Source organism: Pseudomyrmex gracilis, unplaced genomic scaffold (genome assembly GCF_002006095.1).
Source record: "Pseudomyrmex gracilis isolate BER0280 unplaced genomic scaffold, ASM200609v1 scaffold_3, whole genome shotgun sequence".
Lineage (NCBI taxonomy): Eukaryota > Metazoa > Arthropoda > Insecta > Hymenoptera > Formicidae > Pseudomyrmex > Pseudomyrmex gracilis.
Window position 1 is genome coordinate 895,392 of NW_018020587.1, and position 24,567 is coordinate 919,958.

Sequence of the window (24,567 nt, forward strand, 5' to 3'; positions counted from 1 at the left end):
TGTGTGTGAAACATATTATATTTATTATATATTGCGTGTATCAGGGTTAATAAATATTTGCCCGTAAGACGATACGAATACTATACATCTTTCTCGTCATGTTTACTAGACGTGTAGTACGAAATTATCCACAGTTACATGTTACGTGATATACGTAATCATAGATTTATTACACACACACAAGAGAGAGAAAAAAATATAGAAAAACAAATATAACACTTTGAATATATAAAATGCGAGAGAACATATAAAATACAATAGAAGTTTTAATCAAAATATATAAATAACATATTTATAAATATACATAATACTTGTAATATATATATATATATTTTATTTTGTGTTTTTATTATTGTTTTAAAGTTTTTTATCTTTTTGTCACAGTAGTCAGTTAAATTATCGCGTAAATTACGATTTCATACATTTGAGACATATATCGATTTATTCGCGTAATTTGAAACTAAATGGATATTAATTAGACCGTGTCTTCATATACACGCGCTTGCGTGTTCTTCAGGAAGACTTTACTGGCGAACTGCCGCAAACTGCATTGACAATCCTACATCAACACGCCGTGCAGGGCGACGTGACCGAATTGCAGCAGGCTTTGATACGATGGGTGGCGAGTTCCCGACAGCCTGCAGTCGATCCGCGAACACTTCATCGTCTTCTCCAGGTAACTTCAGTGACCGCAGCAGTTCTGCATTTCGACCGTCTTATACGGGAAACCAATGTTGCGCACTAATGTGTGAACTCGTTAAATAACACTTACAAGTTTGAACTACAACGTCTCGAATTCAGGAACTCGACAATCGATGGCACACCGAAACTCTGTCACGCGATGCGGAACAATGCCTGGCGGATTCTTTCAATGATTTCTTGGAGATGTCTTTGAAAAAAGTCAGACAACACCGAGTGCTGTATCCGCCGCTGCACAGACCGACCATATCGAAACTGGATTATCTGCTCAGGTGAGGGAGAGAAAAAGAAAAACCATATCTTTCTAGAAATATAACAAATTTATAAACTTTTTTTATTATCTTCGATAAAAAAAATTATCTATAAATTTTATACTTGAATAATTTATGTGCAAAATTATATTATTGTTACAATGCAGATGCTTAGGGCTACTCTCAAATATGAAGGCTTTCCGAACTTGCTGTCCATTTAACAAGGAAATTCGAGGAGAAATTATTACCGCTCTTAGAAAAGGAACTCTTGAATGGTAAATCGAAAACAATAATAAAATGCTTTTTTAACAAACTATAGTTCTTTAGTTGTACTTTCTCTTTTGAAAAAGTTGTTAATGCAGACAGTGCCGAACCTCTTCGTCAACTTGATCTGAATTTTACAGGTACGAAGATACCAGACAACAGACAATGTGCTATGATCAAGAGCCTGATCAGGACATCGATCGAGTCCTGCAAGACTTTACGAACTTGGTAACCACATTACTAGTTGATCTGGAGCAGGGTCTTTCATATTACAACAGTCTCTTTGAAAGGTAAGTTTTTCACTCGAATCTACATTGGAAAAAACGTGCAAATCCCTGCAGCAAAAAACTTGAAACTCGAAAACAGGGAATACTCTTAGAACGTAAGAACTTTCTTTCTATTAACAAATATTTATTATTTTTTCTTTTTATTGTTACAATCTTTATTATTCTTGTTTATAATAAAATGTTTTGTAAAAACGACATTATATGCGGAAATGTAAATAATTTATATCGCGCAGCGAATAATTTGACACTCAAATTTATGCTTTCAGCACGAACGGTGTGCCATATTTCTCGGCAGTTTATAAACAACTGGAAAAGCTGGTAAGAAAGCAAGTGAAAGAAGCGTTTCTCGTGAACGGATAATGAAAAACTTTATATGACTGGGTTTTCACTATTTGTGATTTAGTAAACAATACCGCGTCAGAGTCACACTGTCACATAACACGTCATTATTTTTTATTCACTGTGTCGTGAAGCTGGATGTGCTATGTTTGGCTTAAGCGCTTTATTCAAGACGTCGATCGTGCAGAACATTGTTACAAAAAAAAAATCTTTCTGAAAACTAAAAATTAATTTCGCGATTCAATTTTATCTCCGCTTAAATTACAAAAGATGGAAATCACATTACAGAATACGTTATCAATCGAATGTGTTTGATTTTTGTGAGTTTACTTTGACGAAAAATCAAATTAAAAAACAAACTTACGCTCACATTTGTAAAATAAATCCGGTCGACGTTCTTGCAGCGAAATAACAATACATATTCTTGTTTATATATAGAGTGTCCCGAAAATTTATATTTGCAAAACATAACATGGGAGAAAAAACAGGAGCAAGAAAAAATAAAAAATGAAGTGAAAAAATACGTGGCAAATTGTTACGCCGGACACGCTGTAAATAAACAAGTCGCAGTGACCTGAAGGAGCCAGGTTGAGACAAAGCGTAATGACAGATTAATAAATGTCCATCAGGTCAGCGCGATTTTACTGTACACGAGATGTTTGTCCATAGCTGGCCGAACACGTGGCGAAACACATGGAGAACACTTCCGAGGTACTTTTTTCATCGCCACCACAAAATATATTAAATTAATCTCTTTATCTTACTTTCTCTTTTTTATCTCTCTTTTTGACCCTTCTTTCCTTTTCTATCTTTCTCTTTCTGTCTCTCTCTCTCTCTCTATCTTTGTCTGTTATATTTCAAATTTCCTGCATAATGTAAATTGTATATTTATGTCGCAGTGTTTTGCCTGCATACTCTTGGAAAAGTTGCGAATTAATTTGTTAATATCCAATTACTGTGATTTTGCGTATACGTAGTATAGCTATACTTGTATAGTTACACTATGAATATAATAGAAAATAAATAATAGAAGAACTATACAGTGAGTATGCAGTTGAAAACGTTCAGACGTCGACCTAGTAATTGTTGAGTATATTTTTATTATGTGTATATTGTTTACATATACATTAGTTTCTTTAAGACGAATAGAGATTAATTTTGATTGGTATAAAAATATAGTTTCTCTTAATTACACACGCAGATTAGTTAATATAGTTTCTTAACACACAAGAGAAAGCACTCTCATTTACTTATACATACATTATGTACATGAGAAAGACATCCGCAAGCTGCACGAAACTGATATGTGCCAAGTAATTTCACTCTAACATTACTATACTGTAAATATAAATAGGATTTCACATCGGCTCGCGTTGGGCCCTAAACTGAATCCTATTAAAACTGTCTCACATGCTCAAATATATAAATTAATTGTAAATATAGTTTGCAATGCTTTAAATGTATTTTTAATATCATCAATTTCTAACATATTACGACCGTTTCATATTTTGTCTTTTTTCTGTTACACCATTGTGCACAAAAGTCAACGCCGAGCTCTTTTCCCATTACAGCCAGACAAACTGATGCTGCCGTAATTTACCGTTTGTCAGTTGATTTCTTACTTCTCACTGTTGATGCATGAATTTGTTTTTTCCTCCGCGAAATTATATTCTCTCGCAAATAAAAACCAACACACGACGCATGAATTTATCTAAATAGTGAGACACACAGCTGCGTTTGACGCGTATACTGATTGCATGCGCTCGCAAGTCTTGCAGATAATATACTATGCTCATTTACCTTGGTGCACGTATCATGTGGTAAGTGTGTTTCTCGTTATGATCGATTAGTTTGATAATAGAGTGAAATCGTTAAAAAGAGAGAGAGAGAGAGAAGATTGCTACATAATCGAGTTAGTTTTTTACGAGCTTAAATAAAATGATATAATTCTAATCTAGATTCTAATTTGTAAATTGTTAAAATTTATCATTGTTAAATTTTCTGCTCTTCTAATTAGGAAAATGTGTGTTCCTAATATTTATATAAAATATTTTACATTAAATTGATTGACATTTTTTTTTTTATCAACTACTCAAGAACGTAAAAGTCGCGACATCGTTCTGTAATTACATCATTTTACAATTTTGCGAATACTTTTGCGTACCCTTGCTTTCAATGAATTTACGGGTTCTAATTAAATTTCTCTCGTAGACGACGTAAAAGCGTCCCCTCTCTCTCTTTTTTACTCTCACACACAAAAGTTTTTCAACCGCGACAGCGATTGAACTTTTTCCTTTCTGCCGAGAAAAATTTCAAATCCGAAAAATCCTCGATATGGCGATCTTTATCGCTTCGATGTTGCGCGTTCGTCCCGCCTTGATGAAAATTAAATTCGACCGTGTTCAAATTAAACCAAATCCAATTAAGCGCGGCTCTTGTGCTTCTGCGAACTTTTAATAAAATCGCGCTTTTATTTCGTCGGACAGCGTCAGGCATAAAAGCGGAAACTGATTATGACAACCTTTCTGTAAGTTCTACGCGCAAACACAGATACTTGAAAACTTTGCGAGCATCCGGTGCGTATATCTTGCTCAAGTTCTTTCATACCAAGCGCGGCCTGTCGTCGTGGAGATGTTCAAAAAGTTTTGTAATGTTGACTCTGTCTCCGCTGTGTACGCGACCTTCTCGTTTATCTCCGTTAACTACATTGTCTGACATCCAGCATGTCTCGTGAGGATTCTCTCGAGTGAGGTGACGCACATCAGCAAGCTCTGCTGTACTCGTGTACACGAGTATCTATTTATTGCAAACGCACGATATCGAAGTTTAATGACTTTGTGCATAAATTTTGTGCCGAGCTTGCAAATCCAAAGGAGAACTTTGCGACACGTCGTTAAGTTGCGCGTTTAAACGATACGCATGAATAATAAGCCAACCAAGTTGCTACACTGAGATATACGGAGCGCACACGTAATGACGAAATTAGCTCAAGCGAAATTTAATTTCAAACGCGCTTTATACGCATCACACAAAAAATAAATAGTTTCCTTAGACTAGATCAACCGAAAAGATGTATAGTGAGAATTTAGTTTTACTTATAAAAGTATTGAATTAACTGAGTATAAAATTTTTCATGAAATGTCACAAGGTTAATATAAAATGTAATAGAATATTCAAAGAAGTCTTTATTGTACATTTGTGTTTGAATATGCGTTCAAAAAATCATGCGTAATTGGAACGACAACTTCGCAGATGCACAACGAGCTCGGTGCAAGAGTTACCACCGCCTGTCTACAACTGCATGGCCAAAACAGAGACGAGGAATATGTTTTGCCACCCGGTGCTGAAATAGGAACGCCAATATTCGAGCTTTATTTCGCACTTCAAGACTTCGTCAAGTAAATTCTCCTTATGTTACTCTATCTTGTTTTTCAATAAACTTGTGCATTGTTCAATATTTGAAAACAAAATAATAAAATGCACAAATATTTATTTCACATATTTCTTAACTTTACCAAAATATTGCAAGCATAAAACTCGTCGGTTTTAGCATGAAGGACAACTTACCGCAATCAGACCACAAAACTTTGGCGATCTGCAAGTACTACGAGTGGTTCAGACCAGCTGTTGACAAATGGCTGGATCTGGCAAAGCTCAAAGCGGTCCAGAGAATACGAAGAGCTGCGGAACTCGATCGAATCTGCACTGGAGAATACTTCGTCAAACACTGTACATCTGCGATCGACGCCACTGCGTGCTTCTATCAGGTACTTCGCTTTATTTTGTGATTATGAAGTAGAATACAAACATTTATAATAAACTCTCTTGCTGAAGAAAGAAATTGTATTTTTGTAATGTATATCACAGATTAAAGAATTCTGGAAGAAACTCGCCTGGCCGGATGTAGCTGGATCTTATAATTTCGTCCTAAAAGTCATCGATGTAAGTAAATAATTGTTATTTCTGCATCTAAACTCCTAAACGCTAGTATATTGCTAGTATATTTGTGTCTTAAAAGAATATATTTTCAAGTCACTTTAGCGCCGCGGCGTTTTAATGCAGAGTTTGACGGGAAGAATTCGTGAAATTTGACTCAATTGCGCTTCGTTTAAAAAAACTGCTATAACTTTTTACCCAAAATGATATTTTTCAAAGAAATTTCGAAAAAACTGAGAGAATAGTTCTTTGCATAAAAATTTATACTTTTTAAAATGCAACTATCAGCGGTTCTTGATCTTTTTACTTATAAAAACTACTCTCTGTAGACGCCGTATAAGCGAGTCCGACCATTATAGAACAGCCATTATAGAACAAAAGCGTGACAGTCATTATAGAACATAGATTCCAACTTAAGAAAATGCATATAAGAAGCGTAGTTGTCTGTGAGCAATTAAAAGTATTTATTAAATGATACTGTTTTTTTATCATGAGTAAACATATAAATTGACATTTATAAAATAATATGTCATCCGGCGCCAAAGTGACTTATTTCAATGCAATTTTTACAAAATATCTATATTAACATAATAAAATTATACGTACACATTTTGAAGATTAGTCAAAATACCGCTGCGGTATCACAAGATTTAACATCTCTGCCGTAGGCGATATGCAGTTCCGCGGCTTACTACGCCGAGATAACACATCAGAAACTGGCGGATAGCGGATATTATGACGAACACACGCCGTATAAGACGACAGATGAGGTAATCGCTCAGGTAGAGATTGCTTCGCTTTAGTATACAAACAGTAGTAGTTCCCGCTTCGCGAAGTAGTTTCTACGACCGAATCGTATCGAGGTCATCAACTCTGCACGGCAAACAAAGCATGATATGCGATATGCGGAGCAAGCATAAATATACTCTTTACTGATAGTGCGATGGCTTATGTAAGAAGCATCATGGAAGCTTGTTTATTTGCGCGTGCGCGGATAACACAAACTTGAAACCTGCGCGATAAGTTCTCATGCACGTATGAAATTATATACATAGAGATATAAATTTTTTTTTAAATATAAATTTGTACAGCACTTTTTTTGATTACAAATAAATCATACAAGTTAACAAAACTCTGTGTATAAGAATATTATAAATAATATTATAAATATAATTGTACTCACTGAGTAAGTAAAAAAATACAATTTGATCGAACATTTCGCGATCTCATCAATTATCAATTAAATTTTTGTATTCGTGTTCCAGATGTGCGTAGCCGTCAATGGTCTCGAGTATGTGAGAAGATGGTTACTCAACTTAGGTGAGGAACTTCGTGTAGAACAGGTCTTAACGGCCTTGGAAATTCAAGCGGGCGAATCCGTTCGAATGCAATGGCGTAATACTCTGATGACTCCGCTTGAGCAAACTCCCGGACAGATGTTGCTCTTCATAAATCAGATAATCTCGAGAATCGGCGCCAAAGTATGTTAATACAAAACACGTAGATACAAATGAAGAAAAATCGCTGCTCGAGCTGTTCTCGTAAATTTTGGAATACGATTTTGTAGATGAGACCACCTTTGAAGAAGGCGATGTTTCATCTGGCTTGGTCCCCCGATAGTTTACCGACTACGGAAGCGATAGCGCCTTTGGTGGAATACCTGGATGTTCATTTAGTGGCATTGAACTCTGCTTTACTTTCCGCGAATTTCCATCGTGTTCTGCAGGATATTTGGGAAGTGGTTCTTGGTGAATTGGGCAATCAAATGGACGGGAATGCCGAGGTGAAACAAATCGTAACAATTATCATTTAGCAATTTAAAAATTTTTTTCATATGTTATAATTATGTACAATGTACGTATAAAATATTATTTGCAGGATAAACCAGCGATGTTCTACGAAAGATTGCACGAGGCGCTCGATTTACTAGTAAGATTTTTCAACGCCGACGACAAAGGTTTGCCTCTGGAACTTTTACGTCGTCAGAGTTTCATAAACGCGGAGGAGCGGCTTCAATATCACAAAATGGAAACGACCTTTTTGATCGATCGATATTATCAGCAACGTCTTTTGGTATAATACACGGAATTAATTCGCAAACATATTAATATTTAAACGCTTGTTTGTGGCATATTTATTTATTTATTTGTAATTTTAAAAATGCAATTCCGAACATCAGTCTTTTGAATATATACTGACAATCTGTTCATCTAATTTTTTTTTAACAATAAAGAGTTATCTCTCTCTTTTATTAGTATTTTATTTTTCAAATTTTATTTGGTAAATAAATAAAATAAAAGTCTACATGTCAAACGCGTTTTAGGACCAACTGAGCACAACAACGTACGAGTACGGAGTCTTGACAGTGCGTGCTTATTTAAATCACGATTCCCTTTGCGTGGAAGTAATAAGCGCTAGAGACGTAATACCATTAGACCCGAATGGGTTTAGCGATCCTTTCGTGATAATCGAATTGCTGCCGCGACGAATGTTCGAACATTGCGCCGAGCAGCAAACCAACGTTAAAAAGAAGACTCTAAATCCGATATTTGATGAGTGTTTCGAGTTGTGAGTATATCGCATATCGATAATAAACGGTCAAAAAAATTACTTATAACGCGGCAAATGTGTATTTTATTTTTCAAGTTCGGTGAGCGTGGAACAATGTCGCGATCCTAACGCGATGGTTCTCTTTACGGTGATGGATCACGATGTCCTCACGGCAAACGATTTCGCCGGCGAGGCCTTCTTAGGTCTCAGCACCATTCCTGGTGTCGCTGACACAAACACGAGCATCGATAACTTCCACGGCCTCAAGCACCAGGAGCTACCACTTATGCACCAGAAAAATCGGAGTGAGTCTCTCACGAATGATTTCTCGAAGTTTACATGAACAACGATTTATATTATATTTACGTGTTTTATCTGTAGATAATCCGATCCTGCAAATACTGGAAACTCGAATCGGCGACAAACTGGCCCTCGACTTTGTGAAGAAGCAGAAACAACGATTCGCCACCACGTAAGCGCATTATGCAAAACAGAAAAGAGCAAACTCGCGGCGCAACCGCTCCGTACATCAAGACTTGCATTAATCTTAAGAATCAATGGAAGAAGAGATTGAAGAAGGAAAGAGGAGGAGGAGAAGTAGAAGGAGAAAATCCATCCTTGCGGTATATCGTCGACTCTCACTCTCTCTTTCTCTCTCCCACGCACTCTACTTTTCTGCCTATCTTTCTTACCAGCCTTCATCCCAGAGATCCGTCAGATCTATTTCAATGTAAATCGTGTTGAAAATATAATCGGTGTTTGTTTAAAAGAGGAAATAAAACAAATATAGTTAAAAGGCGTAATGAAGAAGGATCGAGAGAGAGAAATATATATCAGAACTATTTTTGTGTCGAAGAAGAGAGATATAGAGAGCGAAACTAATGCGGCGCACAAAAGCGGTAAAAATAAAAAATAAAAAAAAATAAAAAAACAAGTCGGTGTGACGTAGCTAAGGATAAATGTTTAAAAAGCCGCTTTGAAAGGCTCGAAACGACCCCGGAGCGACCGTGAAGAAGTTCTTTATTTTATATAAAGAGCGAGAGAAAAGAAATCGAGCAGGTTGATACTTACTCACGAAAGGTACTTTCACGTAATTTGAGAAAGTGAGAGACTTTTCTTTGCGGTCGCGCGATTTTTGTCTGTCGAGTATCACAGTTGCAGGAAGAAAAATAAGAGTTTCCTTGATTGAAAGAAAAACACAATCGATAAAACGTATACAATGACTTTCTTTGGATCAAATTATTTTCACAAACATGTTCACCAATAAAGAAAGTCATTGAAGATACTCACGCGGAAAAATCATCGTTTCAGTTGTGCAGAAGTGATTCACGAGATAACCGGGAGGAAAATAAAACGATCTTTTTACCATTCTCGCTTCAATTAGCAGTCGTTTTGCGTGTAAGGAAACAAAAAAAATAATAGAAAATCAAATTGCGCAAATTTCTCTGTCTTTTGGATAATGCAACGCACAACGAAATAATAATAATAACGTTAACAAGTAACTTAGATATCGATCACACCAATCAAATCATTGAGCACAATAATAAAATAGAGTGATATAGAAAAGTAAAGCTTGAATATTTTTCTCTCTGTGACAGATTTATTTTTTTAAATTGTATAAAACAAAAAAATTCCTTTCCTCCTCGTAAAATCGCGCCGCTTCGGTGTCGCTTCGACGGCGCGGGTCAAGCGCCGAATGGGTCATTAAGGGTCGATATACGATATTTTTCTTACTCGTCAGTGACTGAAAACAAGTCTCTTTTTATCTTTCTGCCACTTAATTTTCCACTAACTTATCGAAGAAAAACTAAAACCACCTGTCTGTCTGAATCGCGCTTTTCTTCTGGATGCTCTCTGCTTCTGTGACGAAAATAGAGACGCTTTTCTCAGGAAACGCCACACACGCTGTGATCTCTTCAAAAATTGCGAAGAAAATAAACGACACTCGATACTGAAAGTCATAAATGTATTTTTCACACGAAAAGCGTCCTATGTGCATCGTCCTCTCTGCACCAAAAACTTTTCTGATTGATTTTGTTTGCACACAATGTATGTATGCGATTCCGTATAGACTTTTTTCACTCTTTCCTTTCCGACGTTGACGAATTCTTCGTGACCAAAACGTTAAAGAACATTCCGGCGCATAATAATCAGGCAAAACAATTAAACGCTCATACAATTAAAGTGAATGTCCACTTCGAGTGCAATATCTTTGACACTTAACGCGCCGAATCAATGAGCATTAGAGCAAATTACGTTATTAAGAATGATGCCATTTTCTCTCGGATTTGTTTACTTATAGCAATTTTTATGATAATTTAGAATGAGCGCGAGAACTGATGAGGAATTATAATATACTGTAAAAGTGATCGCGAATTTATATGTGTTAACATTATCGATGCTGGAAACAAAAAACCAATTGGCGACGCGGAACAAAATCGAACTGGAGAATCAAACACGAGAAGAAGACAAACGCGTAAAGATTCAGACGCACACATGTCAATTGTTCTAATGCACGTATCACGAGCGAGAGCGAACGCGCAAGTCGTTATAATTATAAAAGAATATATATATAATTGTTCAAACGAGCGCTCTTCGTATAACACACCTTTACAATTCACACGCCTTCTATGATAAAAAAAAAAAAAAAAGAACGAAGAACAAACCTCGAAGATTCGTCTGTCTGATCCTCGACATATTTCGTGCATCGAATCCAAACGAACTCTATTGTATTTGCTTTTTCAACCTTTTTCAAATCACCAAAACGTATGTACGATCTATCTTGTATCGTGAGACGAATAAATTAATATAAATGTATGTGTGTTTGGGAGAGTGATTTCAATGATTTCTTTTTTTTTTCTAACCAATCGTGAACCGTGATCGTTCATTAATTAAAGAAAAAAGTATATGATAACATGTACCAGTAGTAAGAAGAAAATTGTGTTGAGTGATTCATCGAAGATATTTTTACAATCGACGGTAAAAAAAAGTTCTTATTTAAAGAAATAATTTTGTGCAGATAAAACGGATGATAAAATTCTCTATTTTTTTATAATAAAAATATAAATATAAAAACTACAAAACATAAATACAATGCACTAAAAAACTTAGCCGGTTTCTTGATCGAGCGAGTCGTGTGGCAGATTATCTCCCGCGATCTTCGCTGATTGAATAGCGACTGGATTTTCTTCCGTTCGTATTATAGGTTCGCCGTCGAGCTTTTCTAAATTCGGCAAACGACGTGCGACCTCGAGTCTCCACTGCTCTACCTGAAAACAACAGCTTTTATGTGGCCTTGTTTCTAATTTGTATATTTGTTTAAATTAACAATCGTGATACCTCGAGACTTTCGTACAACGGATTGCCAACGAAGACGAGATCCCCCAGATTCGGCAGTTCCTGTAATCTCGCGAATTCGTTCCATTCTCGCACCAAGTTATTGGACATGTATAGTACACGGAGATTCTTCATTGCCTGAATGCCCTTCATCTTCTCGATGCAATTATAAGAAATCCACAGTTCTTCGAGAGTGTCTCCTAAAGCTTCGAGACCGGCGAAGCTTTTAATTAAGTTACGACCCAAAGAAAGGATCTTTAGATTTTTCAGTGTCCCGATACCTGTGTCCGAAAAAAGGAAAAAAGGACATATGTGTGTAACAATTGAAAAATGTGGAAAAAAATAATTACATATGTGACAATTGCCAAAAACAATGGTTAAAAAAGAAACGACAAGGAAGTTTAATAAATATCGTAATATATCGTGTGAGCGCAATACTGTGAAAGCACTTGCCGAATGTGTGACAGAGTGATTACTTAAATGACCGGATAATCGAATAATCGTCACTTGAAGTTACACACGACAAATCCTAGTGGACGTCGACGTTAATTACCACGGTGAGTAAATTGGTGAAAATAATTGAGGATATTAACGCGCGTCCTTGCGTGATCCATTCGTAATGACGTGAAATCCATAATCATATTTACATTATAATTGCGTCGTGTTACTGAGACAGACAACCGTTCGAACATGCATTATGCATTTGACACGAGTCCGAATATGCATCGATCTCTGATGCGTCTAGAACGTATCGCAATTTGCATAAATCGATCGTACTGTAAATGAGCGTTGATTAATCGAAGCAAGACGATAGAAAAAGACATTTTTTTTATCTTTGCAAAATAAATTTTGCATCTGAAATTTTAAGAGAAATTATGCGTCGCTCTTAAACAGACAAAAATTTTCCGCTACAAAACATTATAATCAATTTAATAAATATTAATTAAGGACAAAACATAGTATTTTACGTAGGTACTGACAACGTTTCATAAATAAAGAAGTTTTAGTATGCCAAAAAAAGAGAATACCTACCTCACAATTCAATAAGTTATACATAAGTGTTATACATAATAAATAAATGATCCTTTCAATGCTAGTTATTATTTATTCAAAGATATTTGTCTGCTCATTAACGTATTAAATTTAATGTTTAATTGTTTCAATTTGGGGCCAAAGTAACATGATTAATTAATTGCGCGCGTGCAGAGCAACACGATATTTACAATGACAAAGCTTTACCTGCGATTTTTTCGATCATGTTCGTCGACAATGAGAGTTTTTCACAATTGACCAAGGACGCTAGTGCATTGTCCATTTTTTCTATTGGCGGCCACTGAAAGCTCAAGATCACTTCTGTTGCCGAAGCCGCATCCTGCCCGGCTTCTTCTTCCCATCGCCGTATAGCTTCTTTGCATGTGGTTGGTTTTGCAGATGCCATTGTTAATGGATCGTGGTAACATATCTTTTCAATTTATTGACAAAATAAATCTCTGATCTTTAATAAATATTTAAAATAGTTTTTGCACAAGTAATATATAATCGTAAAAAGTATCAATAAAATCGTAAAAAATATTAATAAAAGTAAAATATTAAATATTTCAGTTAACGTTTTAATATAGCGTATAAGTGCAAAAAACAATTAACTAACATTGTGTTAGCAAAGTACATAGATCGTTAATTAAACGTAATTACCTTTATTTATAAATTATAAGCGGTTAGAATTAGCTTTTCGCGATAATACGTAAGATTGTATAGCGCAGTTTTATAAAATTTTCCGGCCGTTTGAATGCAAGTTCCATTCTGTGAACGGTATGATATGACGTTCTGGTATGTACTGTCACGTGCACGTGCACTCAGGAAAAGGGTTACGAGAAACCGGCATTTGTTTTCCTGCGTCGCATAGCAATCCGCCGCGAAATACCAGAAGCTGGCAATATCTGGCATCAAGCAAAATAATCGATGCGCAAAACGCATGCGCGTCTGGCGCGAGTATTTATTAAACCAAGTGTCGCGATAATGTTGATTTACGATAGATATTGACGCAAGGAAACAAAAACATAAGCTAGAAGAGACAGACGTGCGATTGATTAAGCAATGATGCGTGTTAATTTCTCCGCGTGGCCGAACAAGCAACGTTCATAATTGCAAAAGCAATGTGGAAGTAACTCGAGCTGGCTACTGCAATGTAGAACTGAATGAAGATCGGTTTTTTTTTTTTATCGCGTACAATACACAGAATAATTTATTTGACAAATTTTCAAAACAAATCGAAAAATACGATGTCATCTATGTTTCAATATCTGATATTAAATTTTGACGATCAAGGTTGTTTTTGTAATTCTAAAAATAAACAACAAGATTTTATTATTCAGTTACATTCATCAGAGATCTAAAATAATTTTGATTTCGAATCGAATCTAATTCGAATACAACATTGTTAATATCTCGCGCGCGCGCGTGTGTGTGTATGTGTGTCTTTTGTTTGCCGAAAAAACATCTGTATAAAGATCTCAACTCCGAGTAGATCAAACAATTCGTCGACGTATAATACAATGCTGCTGTTCAGATACGCGTGTCAGTTCGGAGAGTAAACTATAGATCTATAAATCCACGTGTCTCTCGATAACCATGCACGCATTGTTGTAATTCTACACACTACTGCGTTGGCACACAAGGTAAATTAAAACTTTTGCAGTGTGTGTGTGTAAATGAGACAATTCATGCACGGAAACTAATTCTCCGTTATACATGTGGAAATCGAGCGCACAGATGATAAATCGGACCTCCGTATGCATAGAGCTCCGAGTGATATCGGATTGTCGCAATAGAAATTATGTTCTCAGCGTTTTATTAACCAAACAGATTTGGCAGTATTGTCACACACATGTGTCACACGTATTACAGCGAGCAGATGACACATTAATACTAATACGATACATTTGTTTTTCTTTTGTTTCAACAACTTTTCTTCGGGAGAGAAATGCTAATAGCGCGAATGAACAAACATGGAAGTTCAGCGGGGCGTAACTTCAATTGGAAAATCCTTTAATCGGATTAGAAACGAGAAAGCGCGAAACTTCTGTTTCATCGCTTCTTACGCTTATTATATTGTCGTTTTGACGTTGTTTCAACGAGATTAAAGATTGAAAAAGAGAATCTGGTGTGTAATCCGGTATTATTCTTTGGAAGTGAAAGTTACACCACCACGGGAAAGAGAGTGAAGAGAAAAAAAGCGTATAAAACGCTATTTTGCACAGGTAACGTGATAAAATTAACAACAAATAAGTACATCGGTATAGTATAATATATCAGTAATATATATATATATATATATATATATATATATACTATATATATATGTAACATAATAAGATTACACACACAACATAGTGCGATATATTTATGGACACCGAGTGTCACTTGTACACCGAGTTAGCTTAAATTACAAAAATACGCAAAGGCACTTGGTAAGAATCTTCGGTTTCTCGTCGAGAGACATTTCAGAGAGAGAAAGAGAGAGACTGAATTCATGTACAACTCAAACCTTACACACGTGTGTTCAAACTCGCGCCTGACTCTTTGTTGGCGATGGCTGGATCACTCGAGATCTGATGCGATATTTACATTAAGTTAAATCTATCACCAAATATATTTAAATAATAAAAAAAATATATAAAAATATATTAATATATTTGAAGAGAGAAAGTTAAAAAATATATTTACGCTATATTTGTGTGTACAAAGTAACTTTTTGATTATATTCAGTAGAATGCGGTTCAAGAAATGTGACCCAGCCACAATCTTCCAAAGGATACGTCCTTTACCGACGGTCAAACAACACAACAAGATTATATACTTCCGTATAACGATGACAATGATGAGAGAGAACGAGAAGAGAATATAAAACTTCTGAAATTTTATTTTTCGTTCATTCAAGAATCAAAACACTGATTTTCGAAACGCTCAAGTGGCACAACAGAAAGGAAGTCTGTAATTCGGCTGATCGTAAATCCGAAACGTTGATTTTTCCTTACGTACAGTGTCGACGAACGATGAGAGAAATGTTCAAACGAGAAGGGCAAAGAGTCCGCAGCACATGTTACTGGTGCATTGTTCCCGTCATATGTGTGAGTATACATATATATACTTTATATATAAATTCTATGCATTCTAAATCTCACACTCTACGTTTGTTATAATTCGGATACACAGGCGTAGATCGCAGAAAATAGACAGTTTTTTTAAGACATTTTCTTAAAGATTCGAAAAGGATAGAAGACTAAATATATATATATATATATATATATATACATATATATTTATAATACCTACGACTGCTACACGCTCTTCTCACGCAAGGAAAAAAATACGCAACAGGAGATAGATTTGATTTCCGCTGCGGCGGAACGTTGCACACAAAATGCCGCATTTGTTCAAAATTAATAAATTGATCTAAAATGTGTATACAAATGTGAATAATGTAGTTAACAATATAAAAAAATACTCAATCGGAAAACCCGCATTTACGAGGTCTGATCTCAGACTCTGTCGAATAGAGAGATTTCGATATGCATTTGCGTCGTGTATAATTAATTAATAACACACACGTGCAAAAGCGCACAATTAATTTTATCCAACTTTTTATCTTTTATGTCTTTTATATAAGCGCTTTTTATCTTACATTTCTTTACCGGATGGAACAAACGTACGACACGGAGAGCAACCTCATGACTTTTACGTACAAAAGTTAATGTCAGGTAAATGTATTGCATAAAGTTGACTGTATAGCGTGTTGGTAATAAATCGCAGGAAGTTCATGAGAAACGGGAGAAATTAATGGCAATAGAAACCGATATATAAAGTTGCGAAAAATAGCGGCAATTTTTGTTTGCAACAATTTAGATGATAAGAGTCAACGCTCGTCAACAAGGGATTAGGATTATACGTGTTTGTTGTATAGTTTGTTGCACATATATATATATATGTACAACATATATATATATATATATATATATATGTATAATATATATTACATATATGTACATATATTTTTTTTTTCTATATATATACATATATATAGAATATGCTTACACGAAATATATGCTTATAACGTAAGTTTTATATATACACGTACATATTAATTAAAAAGATTTTTAAGTAATTGGTCTTATTATATTATGTATATATATACACAATAAATCTGTAATCTTAGTGATGATTATTTTATACGCTATGGTCCAGTTAAATTCTTTTCTTTATCCTCACGATCGATTTGAACTTTTGATTGCATTATTTTAAGAGAGACAGAGAGAGCTGCCAATTTTTCGCTCGTTTCGCTGGAATTTATTCTTTTACAAATGCGGAAAAAACTAACCAAACCCACACAATAAACTCTTTCAATTCAAAATAAAAGATAAAACTATACATGTGTATCTTAATGACAAGTGAAAAAAAGAACTAAATTAAATCAGTTTAGAAAACACTTAACGTGTGTTGTAATTATACAAATACAATAAATTATCTGAATATAGCGCGAAAAAAACTGTTTTTCACGTAATTTAACCGTATTAAGTTAATCGTTAATCCACGTGAATGGAAATTATTCTCCCTTCGCTTTCTATCCTCAATGCGCCGAGAAGGAAGTTTTTACGTCGAGAAAGTTGCTGAAAAGTAACGCACACTCTTTGCCACACCTGCGACTGAAAGGGTTAATCACTTACATTTCTCACTATTTCAGCTGTAATTCCAGCCGAACGAGCGCGAAATCGAGCGACATTATCTTCACTCGGCGTAAAATCTCTCCTTAAACGCCGCCGTTCTCGCGTTAATTTTCACTAATTGGCACTTTGTTCATCCACAATGCTAATTATAATCATTTTGGTCCGCGGACCGTTCGTTCTTCCCTGCAGGAGAGCGAGAAATATATGTATCTTTTCAAGCACAACTAAGTCGCGCATTATTTTTAGGCGCGACTTTAAACTTTATAAACTATTCAACGTTTATTATTTACTTCAGAAAGAGACGCATTCGTTTCTTCACACACGCGCATTCGAACTACATCCTCACGAGCCTCTTTTTACTCGATTTTCATCAACGCATACAAGTTTCTTCTATTATTGATATACTCTCTCGAGAAGACAGAAGCTTCTCAAGCCACGTCGTGTATATATAATTACTTACGTACTAATAAAACAGAAGTCGGACAGAAGCCCGACTACATTTCTTATCTGGTTGACTTAAAGTACGCGGAGATTCTCGCAATTCTTGAACTTGCTGTCTTCTTTGCCGAAGAGCCAGGTCAGCATCTGCCGGGCTTTCATGCTTGCGCGCACGACACCTCTGGATTTGTACCAATGACTGCTGTCGCTGCCTCCGCTATTGTTTCGATTCTCTTGGTTACACTGGACCACCTTTAAACGAATCTGGTTGAGTATACCGACCAAGAGGTCGTCGACATTGTGATTGATGGCCACCGACACTTCAATAAATTTCGCGCGATATGTACAGGCCAAACATTTTCCATCTATAACAGAAAATTCAACAATTCGAAGTAGTAAATATGAAGAAACATCGGTTGAAATATTATTTTTATCACAAAAAGAATTTTAAAAGTATTTTTAGTGTTTTGTGCAAGTACACGTATCAAGATATTAATAAATATACATGTTATCAAATATTACATATGTATATTTCGTATAAAAAAATATTGTAAATTTTTCTTGATTTAATTAAAAAATTTTTAAATCACAACAGTTTTTAGTAAAAAAAATATGAAAATTTCATATCGGAAGAAAAATTTTATAGAAAGTGGAGCATTTTGTTAAAATAAACTATATATAAAACAATCTTAATCTGGATAATTCTTGCTCGATATGTCACATTGAATGTTATCTGAACGTTCGATTTCCAAAAGAGTGACAAAACCATACAGCACATGAAAGAAAGATGTATGTTGCAAGAACGAAAGATGGACTGCCTCTTACCCTGAGGTGAAACCACTCTGGAGCGAACCAAATCGATCTTGTTCCCGACCAGAATAGCCGGTCTACCGCGGAGAAGATCTTGATCGTGAAGTCGAGCGAGATATTCTTCAGCTCTTTGAAAGGACGCCTTGTCGATCACCGAGTACATCACGACAAAAGCGTCTGGCAAGGGCATTTTTTCAAATTCGGTCTGCGTGCAGAAATCACAAGTTTTCAATCGATTAAAAAGAAAAAAAAATTTTACATCTACTTTCGTTTGTCTTGAAAATTGGGCATTCTATCGAACTGTAAAATTACGTTTTAAATGAAGTTTTTCTCCTGAAAGTTTTTTTTCTTCTAAGTGTTTCACACTTTTACGTTATTTACTTTATTTCACTCGGCCATTTTATAAGTCTGCGTCAATATTTTTTTTTCCTTACTACAGCTTCTAATTTATTCGGTCAATGCTAATCTTGCATTTGTATTCAAGTGTAGTTAGCTTAATTTCTGTTGGCATTAATATTAAAAACTGACAGAACATACAGATCCAATAAATATATGTACTCTCTCTTTCTCTGTGCTTCAAGAATATTATACTTTCAAATTTTTATGTGAGTGTACATTCTCTCTTGTACATTCTAAATGAAGAGAGGGGTCTTTACCTTTAGATTGACAATGTTTAAAAATCTGAGCTCGCTTTCTTCCCCGTTCAGCATCACAAAAACGGACTGCTCGCTCGGCACGTCTGTAATAAGAATAAAACCTGATGAATATCCTCGAACGTGTTTCTCAGAGAGAAAATCGCCCCTTCAATATCATTGAATGTCGTAGAAAAAATAGAGAAATATTATAACCATACCGAACATATATCGTCACAAAAAATATATATATATATATTTTTTTTTTCTCTTGACACTAATGTTCTATATTTTCAAGAAAAAAATAACCGAACCTCCTTTTTCACTTAAGAAATAATTCAGCAAAAATATATATTTTTCTAAATCTGAAATACTCTCAACTTCTCTTTTGCATATTATGTCGATGTTAACTACTAAACTTTTCGCGTTTTACTTACTATCTTCTTTGCGGTTTTCTTTCAAGCGAAGAAAGGAACAGCGACGAAAGACGAAGAACGAAATACACGGACCATCGCGATTCGCCGAGTCATTTATCTCTTTCTTGTGCTCTCCCGCTGTCGAAACAAGTGTGATGGTGGAAAAATAATCAAAACCCACAAATAACTCGGTTTCACGAGAAACCACCAGAGCAGCAAGGAAACGTCCTCGTCGAATACACGTGACGCTCGAGAAAGACCGACGTAATCTTGCGTCTCTAAATGCGTCCACGGAGACCGCTTTACGAGAGTATCGTCGATTGATTTTAGCTCGTGCTAACCGAAACATCAATGACGTCAGAAAGCCGCGTGTCGTTGTCCTACATTATTTTTATTAACTCTCGCACCTCTAGAGATGCAGTTCCACGACTGTCACAGAACTGTTGCAAGTTATCGCATCAAAGTTTCGTTTTAGACCGCGGCATTCTTTCTGCGGACTTTTCGATAAATTTCGAGAGTCGCGATATATTCCTTGAAATGTCGACGTAAATTCAGCTATACGTAGACCTTCGTATGTTTAGCAGTTGCCAGAAAATGGAGGTTAACGGTCAGGCACGTTGGGGTGACAAACACCCAGTCGGCATTGCAAAAACCACTAAATAAAATAAAACTAAAAAAAAAGGAAGACACGTTTCTTGACACTTAAATATGCATAAAGAAGAAAAATGATTTTCAAAGACGACCGTGTATGTATATATTAGTGTAAAAATATATAAAAACAAAAAATTGAACAAAAGAAAAAAAGAAATAAATACAAAAACAATATGTAATAGTAACAATGTAAAATAAAAAACAATATCAATCAATAAAAAAAAGTGACAATGTGCAAAATAAAAATAGAGAGAGAGAGAGAGACAAAAAGAGATATGAATAAAATATGAAATGTTAAAAGTCACTTTTTCAGAAATATAAAAACGTGTTCCTCTTTTTTTATATAATTATTCCAATAAAATCGCTTCTACGAAAAACGTAACGGGATTAATGCCCAGGAACAAGTCCGATTGACGCTCGTGACGGGAATATCGTGAAACCGGGAGAGGACTTTGACATTTTGGGGTTGCAAGATCGCGTTGCGGTACGAATAAATGCAGCGGAAATCGGTGAAACGATTGACGAGCGCAAGCGCACGACGCAATTTTCATTTCATGGATGCTGATTATTGATTTTGCCTCGCTCAAGAGGATTTACATTTTCTTTTTCAATTAATGGCGAATGCGTAAAACTCTCGCGCGATTAGCGAAAAAGTATTCCTCACACCCGCAATTTCCACAAACAATTATATTATCTGTTACCGGACTCTATCTGTTACCGGATACAGTCACGTTTTATTAACAGTGAAATTTAATAACAACAGTTTGTATTGTGGTCGAAGAAACTTTACAAAATTACAAATTTTACAAAATGAAAAAATTGATAATTTAACATCAAGACTTTTATCACACAGTAATTGTTTCAACAATTACGCGGGGATTTTAATTTTTAACTTTAACATATAGATTTACACGGCAAAGAGTATCTTTTTATTCTGATAATTTTTAACAACCTTTTATCGCTTTATTAAATTGCCTTTTCAAGCGATTTTAATTCCAAAATGTCAAAAAAAAGTGTGTTACCAATTCATTAATTTGCGGGTCTAATTATTAACAATGATTATAAATATCTGTTATATAGACAATTACTTTATGTCTGCACATATGTATATACACGCAATATATGTGGCAGAGTGGCAAATATCGCCGCCGGCTGTTCCTTATTAAATATCTTAGTGTTGTTTATCAATATTAGAACTGGTATTTGCAATTTTCCGAAGAAGATGGCGTATCTTTCTGTTTTTTACTGGAAGATGTCAAGCTCTGAGGAAAGGAAAGAAAGAGAGGAGGGATTCGACGAAGAACGAGAAGAAGGAGAGACGATGAACAGACGCGAACCCTCTATGATGTACGCTTATAGCACGGAGCGCGCGCAAAATTAACCGCGGCTATTTCCGAGCGGCTTGTTCCTGCACTTTTCTTTTTTATACCTTCGTGGAAATCGTTTCGCTTGCTTTTCGAGGCGAGCGTACTCCCGACTTGCATACGCACGAGCGCGTTGTTCCCTTTCCGCGCAAAGTCACAAAGCACGTTACGATACGCAACGGTTAAAGAGTTTATTTACGGATGCAATTAATAGTTGTTTATTAAAATATTAAATATTCTTCGAAAATAAACACAAGTTTATATTACTAACAGTTGGTTTTCCGAAAAAACGCTATCGGATCTTAAATATCTTCGCGCAGTTCTTGTACGTTCGACGAATAGAACTCCTTAACTCGATTGTGTGTTAATTAAAGCAAACTCGCGTTTAACACAAAATCAGATCGTTTATCCAATTAGATTTGCACTTCTGGGTTCTTCGGCCGAGTGCATTCGTTCTTTCTTACTTTCCTTCTCGCCACGACGAGTCGCGTCTTGGCCTCGATCCCGATTTGCAGCAAAATTATCGTATACGAAACTTGACATCAGCCTAAATTCTTTTTGCTCACGTCCGGTCGGTTTTCGATCATTTTCGATCGCGGCTGATCTTAAAAACATGACGATACGGAACGTGACTGGAATAAAATCCACGTATAATCTGTGGTGGCGTAAAAATTTTGGATTGCAAACGATTCCACGCTAATGTCTCTATTACAAACAAAATTATTACGTACAGATGAAACTCAAATGCTATTAGTGATGATAACTTTGAGCGATAGTAAAAAAAAAACCAAAACAATTTTATGCGTACAAAATTGTGTGATGAAAGAGAAACGAGAGCAATATTTGACACAGAGCTTTTCGCGAACATTTCATATTTAGTTTTACCTAAACGATATTTTGACGTCAAATCAAAATTGCTTTCTCTCCCTCTCAGCAAACACGTTAAAGTTTATAAATCTGATTGCATCACAAAGACACGTAATATCCTCTTCGACTTTACCGGCAAATATCCTAGAACGCACGCGCGGTTATGGCAATCATTAATCATCTTCCCGGAAATTTGCAGGTTTAATTGACCTTTTCGCCGTTGATGAATCGTTCGCAGTCGCCTTCAAGCTTTTTGCGTAATTGATCGTGAAAACGGGTTTTTGCCCCATTTTGTCCTGTCTCGCGCATCCCTTTCTTTTTGTATGCAAATTGCAATCGCGTGCGACAGACTCGCGGCAACACCGAAAAGCTTTCGTAATAAGCGTCGCGAAACTCAACAAGTAGAACTGTTCTTCATCTTTCTGCTGATAAATTTTGAGCGTGATAACAAGCAAATACGATATTGAGTTTTAAAATTGCAAAAAATTGATTTTTTAAAATTAAAACTACGTCTCGAATGCAACACACACTCCGTGTTCCAAAATCCGCAATTTAACAGTTTTGTAAACATATTTGCAAACTAATCAAAACACAAATCAAAATATAATTAGAAACATATGATACGGTAATATGTAATCACAACGTAGATTGGATAATTAGCGCAATCGTATCGCGTCAATATACACCGTTGAAACAGGAATGCTTTTCAGCGAATCCGCCGTGTGTGAGCACTTTTCGTATATCTCTCCAATTACACGAAACTCGACTAAAATAAAACAAACCATAGTGTACCTTAGTTTGTGTGAACAAGGTTTGCAAGATTAAGTGCGCAGAATGACATTTATATAACTGCGCGCTTAGTCCAGATAGGCTCTCATCGATGTCATTAAGCATAGCACTATATAATCATCAACGTAATCCCTTATATATGCGTGAGTTGCCGTTTCGAAACGCAATTATAAATTAATCGTGGTAATTAAAATAAACTCACATATTCGCCGCGTGAGAGATAATAAACTAATAATTGCGCCGCCGCGGCTGCTTTTCTTTGATGTTTATAAGTCATATTTTCATCCTGTAATTTACATCAGAACATTCAGAAACATATAATGAATAAGGGGGATGGAGGAGTAGAGCATCATAAGAGTGAAAATGGATTTCAACGTGCGAGCAAAACAAAATTTCATAAACGCGCGCTATCACATAAATGAAAATAATTGAGTGTCGTGATTAAATTATTAATTCAATTACGTAAGCGTGAAAATAAGAGTCAATCAACTAAATAATGCTAATGTGTACGCACACACAGAATTTTAATTAATGAGAGCTTATTTTCTTAAGAAAGAGAAAAAGATTTTCTTTTCTCAAATACATTTTATTTTGACAAAAGATAATTTCTTTTTTTTTCAATTTTTGCATACCGTCGAGTTATGGAGTTTATTAATTTTATTTATTACTTAGATTTAAATTACCGCGGACACTATGAAAGAGCTTTTCTTCTCCATAAACATGTTTCACAAGTAAAGAAATAATTATATTAAATCTTTTTTTACAAGAACCAATTGTTGATTTAAAAGGAAAACGTTTCGCGCGAGCATTTTCTTAAAATTCTCTCTCGTTGTGGTTTAAGCGTTTTCAGTCACCGTTGATCAAGCAAGGAAACAAAAGCAAAGTTCGCGATTGCGAAAGATCGAAGAACGGGGAAGATTGGAAAATAAACAGGTGCGCGAGAAGAAGAAACGTAAATCATCGGCGTCCGCATAAACACGCAGGATTGTGTCAAGAAACCGACAGAGTCGTTAACATTTTCGAAAAGCAGGACACACCAACAGCGCAGGATCAAACATTTACTTCTCAGCAGTGATGAAAGTTTTGGCAGGCTAGCACCAAGAGCACCGAGGTGGTGGGGGCACGCACACAGCGAGAACCGCCGTCCGTGTGCGTGACGTCACGCTCGGCTGTTCGGCTCGTGGAAGAGTGCAGACGTACTATGTTCCGCCTCGCTTC

General features: G+C 35.7%; 3 protein-coding genes and 1 long non-coding RNA gene across 8 annotated transcripts in view; 1 reads left to right on the forward strand and 3 right to left on the reverse strand.

The window, feature by feature from the left end:
* Window positions 1-11,128, forward strand: part of LOC109854844 (BAI1-associated protein 3) — a 63,020-nt gene extending 51,892 nt beyond the window's left edge. Inside the window, exons 12-27 of one of the 4 annotated variants that reach the window (XM_020428375.1) lie at window positions 518-676; window positions 802-971; window positions 1,118-1,225; window positions 1,355-1,504; window positions 1,768-1,819; window positions 2,510-2,551; window positions 5,093-5,238; window positions 5,391-5,607; window positions 5,708-5,782; window positions 6,445-6,558; window positions 7,042-7,257; window positions 7,344-7,559; window positions 7,655-7,849; window positions 8,100-8,344; window positions 8,423-8,631; window positions 8,708-11,128. In XM_020428375.1, the coding sequence (XP_020283964.1) occupies window positions 518-676; window positions 802-971; window positions 1,118-1,225; window positions 1,355-1,504; window positions 1,768-1,819; window positions 2,510-2,551; window positions 5,093-5,238; window positions 5,391-5,607; window positions 5,708-5,782; window positions 6,445-6,558; window positions 7,042-7,257; window positions 7,344-7,559; window positions 7,655-7,849; window positions 8,100-8,344; window positions 8,423-8,631; window positions 8,708-8,802 (2,409 nt within the window). In that variant the 3' untranslated portion in view covers window positions 8,803-11,128. The remainder of the gene's footprint in view (window positions 1-517; window positions 677-801; window positions 972-1,117; window positions 1,226-1,354; window positions 1,505-1,767; window positions 1,820-2,509; window positions 2,552-5,092; window positions 5,239-5,390; window positions 5,608-5,707; window positions 5,783-6,444; window positions 6,559-7,041; window positions 7,258-7,343; window positions 7,560-7,654; window positions 7,850-8,099; window positions 8,345-8,422; window positions 8,632-8,707) is intronic. The other 3 variants (XM_020428386.1, XM_020428396.1, XM_020428404.1) reach the window with 3 other exon arrangements.
* LOC109854861 lies at window positions 5,092-6,538 on the reverse strand. 2 transcript variants are annotated; one of them, XR_002250250.1, is made up of 4 exons: window positions 6,383-6,538; window positions 5,649-5,767; window positions 5,408-5,540; window positions 5,092-5,183 (listed from the first exon to the last, which is right to left on the reverse strand). It is a non-coding gene; the product is annotated as an uncharacterized LOC109854861 (long non-coding RNA). The 2 variants fall into 2 exon arrangements; XR_002250251.1 differs by having other exon boundaries at window positions 5,408-5,545.
* A 305-nt stretch (window positions 11,129-11,433) lies between the features above and the next one.
* On the reverse strand, window positions 11,434-13,100 carry LOC109855563 (dynein light chain 1, axonemal-like). Its single transcript, XM_020429979.1, has 3 exons — window positions 12,902-13,100; window positions 11,666-11,943; window positions 11,434-11,595 (listed from the first exon to the last, which is right to left on the reverse strand). The coding sequence occupies exons 1-3, from the start codon at window positions 13,098-13,100 to the stop codon at window positions 11,434-11,436; spliced, it is 639 nt and encodes a 212-aa protein (XP_020285568.1).
* Window positions 13,101-16,845: 3,745 nt separating this feature from the next.
* Window positions 16,846-24,567, reverse strand: part of LOC109855450 (GTP-binding protein RAD) — a 36,133-nt gene continuing 28,411 nt past the window's right edge. Inside the window, exons 5-7 of the mRNA XM_020429717.1 lie at window positions 19,287-19,369; window positions 18,646-18,835; window positions 16,846-18,185 (exon numbers count right to left, since the gene is read on the reverse strand). Coding sequence (XP_020285306.1) covers window positions 17,899-18,185; window positions 18,646-18,835; window positions 19,287-19,369 — 560 coding nt within the window. The 3' untranslated portion in view covers window positions 16,846-17,898. The remainder of the gene's footprint in view (window positions 18,186-18,645; window positions 18,836-19,286; window positions 19,370-24,567) is intronic.